The sequence below is a fragment of the Belonocnema kinseyi genome, chromosome 6 (genome assembly GCF_010883055.1).
Source record: "Belonocnema kinseyi isolate 2016_QV_RU_SX_M_011 chromosome 6, B_treatae_v1, whole genome shotgun sequence".
Taxonomy (NCBI): domain Eukaryota; kingdom Metazoa; phylum Arthropoda; class Insecta; order Hymenoptera; family Cynipidae; genus Belonocnema; species Belonocnema kinseyi.
The window spans coordinates 83,508,283-83,512,847 of NC_046662.1; the positions used below are offsets into that span (position 1 = coordinate 83,508,283).

The 4,565-nt window shown below is 30.6% G+C and overlaps 1 protein-coding gene across 5 annotated transcripts in view; it reads right to left on the minus strand.

Annotated features, from left to right (window-relative positions):
- Positions 1-4,565, minus strand: part of LOC117175198 (UNC93-like protein) — a 42,325-nt gene that overhangs the window by 7,160 nt on the left and 30,600 nt on the right. For all 5 annotated transcript variants that reach the window (XM_033364835.1, XM_033364834.1, XM_033364830.1 and 2 more), the window contains one exon: positions 1,467-1,626. In XM_033364835.1, the coding sequence (XP_033220726.1) occupies positions 1,467-1,626 (160 nt within the window). The remainder of the gene's footprint in view (positions 1-1,466; positions 1,627-4,565) is intronic.

Sequence of the window (4,565 nt, forward strand, 5' to 3'; positions counted from 1 at the left end):
AACTTAATTACGGATTTTTATTTGTATTATACTTGTTTGATGATGATATCGAAAATGTTGTTTGTTTTTACGTATTTCTAAAATTTTAGGACATCCCTCTAGAAAGTTACAATTTAGAAAGTTATGCTCGTTCAGACCCAGAAATTCTGAATTTTTTCATTAAAAATAACTAATTTAATAATTATAAATTTTTCAGTTATCAATTTGAATCTAATTTATGAGCCGAAAAAGGTTTGTATTAAGGCAGGTATACTTCAGACAAAGTAAATGTCGTCTTAGCCAAGACAAGACTTGACATGAGACAAGTAAACGCCGTTTTAACTGTCGTGGCCATAAAAGTAAGACGAAGGCCTCTGTCTCGACTAAGTTTAGACACGCAGCCAGACATCGATGCCTCAAAAACGAACTCAAGACATAACCATGTCGAACTCAAGTCGAAGCATTTTTACTCGGGCAGTATGCTGCCAGTTAGCACTGACGCAGTACTTCGCCCATAGTGAATTAGCGATATCCAGCGCTGACTCAACACTGACAGCTCAGTAAAAAATAGTGTTATCATTCCAGAGATATGCCAGTACAGGTGCCAGCACTGGCAAAAAAAAACCAAGAAGGCTTTTATGGTGGCAACCATGAGGGATCCATGAGGGAAGGCCATGTTGGGCCCCTATGGATTAGCATGTCGTTTCCATAAGGTACCACGTCTGGATTGCTCTCATGGATTCCACAAGGCATGAGGGCAATCCATGTGGAACCTGGCGGGGGCCCCCTCCATTTTACCACACGGGTAATTAAAAAAAATCGAAAAATAAAAAATAACGAATTAAAGAAAATTCTAGTAAATTTAAAGAATCAAGTGAATTAAAAGGAATTTAAAAATACTCAAAAATGCCAGCACTTTATTTAATTCAGAATTATTTAGGTAAAATTCAAGAGAATTAAAAAAAATTTGTTGAAAGCCTAAGGAATTGAATAAACACCTAAGAATTCAAGATGAGGTTAGAAGACTTTAAGGTAAATTAAAAAAATCCAAGAGAATGTCCAAGAATTAAAAGGAACTTTAGAAAATTCACGATAAATTATTAAGAATTTAGGCTAGAAACCGAATAAATGCAAATGAATTGACAAGAGATCAAACTATTCGACTGCTTAAGGTAAAATATAAATTTAGAAGAGTTTAAGCGATTTTAAGAAAATTAGATGAAATTTGTACAATATCAAGATAAACTAAAAGTAATTTGAGTGGATAGAACACAAATGTTGATGATAAAAAATTACAGAGAATTCAGAAAAATGAGAGTGTATACGGAATTATTGAATTAGAATCTAAAAAGCCATACAAATTCAAAGTGAATTTAAATGTCTTCAGAGTGAATTGAAAAAAGTAAAAATCCGAAAAAAGCTCTATCGAATTTATTGAATTTGAAATGAAGTTCATTAGTAAATTATTTATATGTTTTGTTACATACAGCAGTAAAGTCAGCAAAGAGGAAAGCCTGTTCAGCTCCGATGAATATTATGATTGGTAAAATTAATAACTGACTCTTCTCTTTCAACAATTTCAAGGTGACCGCGAGTAATTTTAAACCAGATGTTCCTGAGGCTGAGCCTTTTCTGCCTCTATCGTACCTGAAATAATTTTTTTATTGCTGTATTCTAGTAAGATAATATAATAAAAAAATTAATGAACGACCTAGGGGAGCCGCGGGTAATGTGGCGCACATGTTATAAAAAGCTCCATTAAAAGTTAAATATGTTTGAAAACTGTAGTAAAATAATACAGAGCACGTGAATCAGTATCTTGTCTACCCTATGCGTAAGATTATTATTGAATTTACGTCTATTAAAGTAGTTAATTATCAAGTTTCACAAAAAGTGTGCCTGCGCAAAGTTATCCTACCTGGTTGACTAATGTGGCGCGCTCTCAGTGCAATTTCGGAAAGGGAAGTAAAAGTTGTTTACTAAGTTCAATGAAATTAATTTTGGGTAAATGATTGGTTTGAATAATTACTTATAAATTGTGTGCAACTTAAACGTTATATATTAACTTTTTTTAATCTGAAAAAATGCTACTGCACTTTTTAACTACTTTATGTCACTTTAAAAATACACGCATAACACCCAAAATAACTTTTCATAATAAGAATTGAGTGATTAGCTTTATTGAGCAAATTTTTTTACTATACAAAACAATAAAAATAAAAAAATACAGAACAGTAAATACCTCTCGCTAAAAGTCAATCAATTTCTTTAAATGAGGGTGCGCCACATTAACCACCGCGCCACATTACCCGCTACTCCCCTACCAGCCAATAACCGGTCCGACTTAGTTTCCGATTTTCTCAGCATTATCTTCCATCATACACTTAAATATAATAATAGTAATAATAATTTTTTTAAATTGCATTTACTTTTATAATATGTACTAGTAATATCTTTATAATTTCGAAAACCCTAAAATATTTTAAACTATCTCAAGTAAGAGATACTTTTCCCTGATTAAAATATCAAAAATCAACAGATGTGTCGTAAACTACGACACAAGAGAGATTTACTATATGTGCGAACAACTACGAAAAACGCTGATTAAAAATGAAAGATGTTAACACGTTAAACATAAAAAAGGTGTTTACGATTTACGCATAAATAGGATGTTTGCAGTTTACGCACCTAAAAAAGGTTTACATATTAAAGAAATGTTTATAGTTTACACATAAAAAATATGTTTACAGCATTAAAATCAAGAACCTCTTATGAATATCTTGCAGGGCTCTCCCTAAACTACGCTGCCAATTTCAAGTCGAAATATATGGCATTTTTAACATAATAGTTAAACTATCTAACAAAAAAGATTTCCTACTAAAAGTAGAACTTTTAACCATATGGTGAAATTTTCAAGCATTAAAGATATATTTTTTACCAATACAGATTACTTGCTACAAAAAACATGAATTTTGAAACCAAAAGAAAAATAAATAAAAAAGTTGAATTTCCAGCATACGAAGATGCATTTTCTACCAAATAATTGAATTCTTAACATATAAAAATTATAAAAGTTTTTTGGAATGTAAAAACAATTAATTCAATTAATTAGTTCATTCATAATTATACCTTTTGATATTATAATGCATACATTTAAATGAAATTGTAATAACATTCGGGATACAATTATAAATCAAATTAAAATGTATAGGAACGAAAGAACACTGGCGGCATTTTTGCGAAAATAATATATCGTGAAAAAAGTTTTTTTTTATAATCTCAATTTTCAAATTTTTTGCAAGCTTCTTCTACTTTTTTTAAGATATTGGATTTGCTAGTAACTGAGCAGCTGATAATTTATTTTGATCTCGCTTTCTTTTATTACGAATTGAAATTCAATTCATCGCTTCAAGCTAAAAAAAACGTACTTCTCCAGCGAAAAAAATCTTTGCCCTTGTTTTTCTCGTTACCTAATAATTCAGTGTGTTTTTTTTTATAAATTGAACATTCGAATTTGGGAACCCTTGTTTTGTCTCTCCTGAAAAAATGTCAAAATAGCGCTTGTGCTATTATACCTTATATTGCTCACCTATGGAAAAAGCTCTTGAGAAGATGGATAGAAGTCAGATTTGAGAAGTCCTAAAAGAGTACGGAGTCAATGGATGTATATTAGAGGCAATAAAAACAATATATGATAGTAGCAAAGTGAGTGTAATGCGTTTTATTCTCATAGCTATTTATTACGTCTATGGACAAGTGTTTAAGAATGTACAGTAAGAGTACGTGGGTTAGCGCTCGCAGATGATAAGACTATTATGGCAGAGTCAATCAAAGACTTGCAAAGAACTTGAACAAAGTGAATACAAACATGAAGAACATGAGCCTCAAAATTAACGCAAATAAAACAAAAATTATGATGTTTAAAGGAAAGGATGAGAAAACAATATGCAATATTGTTCTAAATGACAAGAGAATAAAAGAAGTTTCAAAACGTACTAAAAACATTAATTTTAACAAAGTTTTTTGTGACTAAATGTTTTCCTAATATTGCCTTTTTACCCATTTGGTTAAAAATGGTTCAATTATAATAAGTGATGGCAAGTAACTATCTTCAAACATTTATTACTTATTTTAAAAATCAGAAACAATAGAGCTGTAGGGAATGCTTCCTCTCCAAAAACTATTGTTAAAAGAATTAGTTTCCGTTTGTTTCGAAGTTTTGTCAGAAAAATAAAGTTTTTGCTTTCATATGACATGACTAATAATATCATTTAAATTCTTAAAACCATAAGAAACTTTTTTCCAAGTAACCTGGTTTTTTGCATTTTACAAGTTCATAATTTCAGACGTTTTTTGCCACACAAGTATGATTTCTGCTCATATGGAGGAGTTTTGGAAACATTATTTTAATAAATATGAATTGAGGAATTGTTTTAAATTATTTATATTTATAGTCAATTTAGAAATTATCAACAATTTTGGAAATACAGTCTGTCAAGTTAAAGCGTGGGTGGCTTTACTCGCAGTCGGTAACGTGTATCGACATGATTTTGGTGTCAAAATATTAAGAAGAGCTCCCTCTTTCA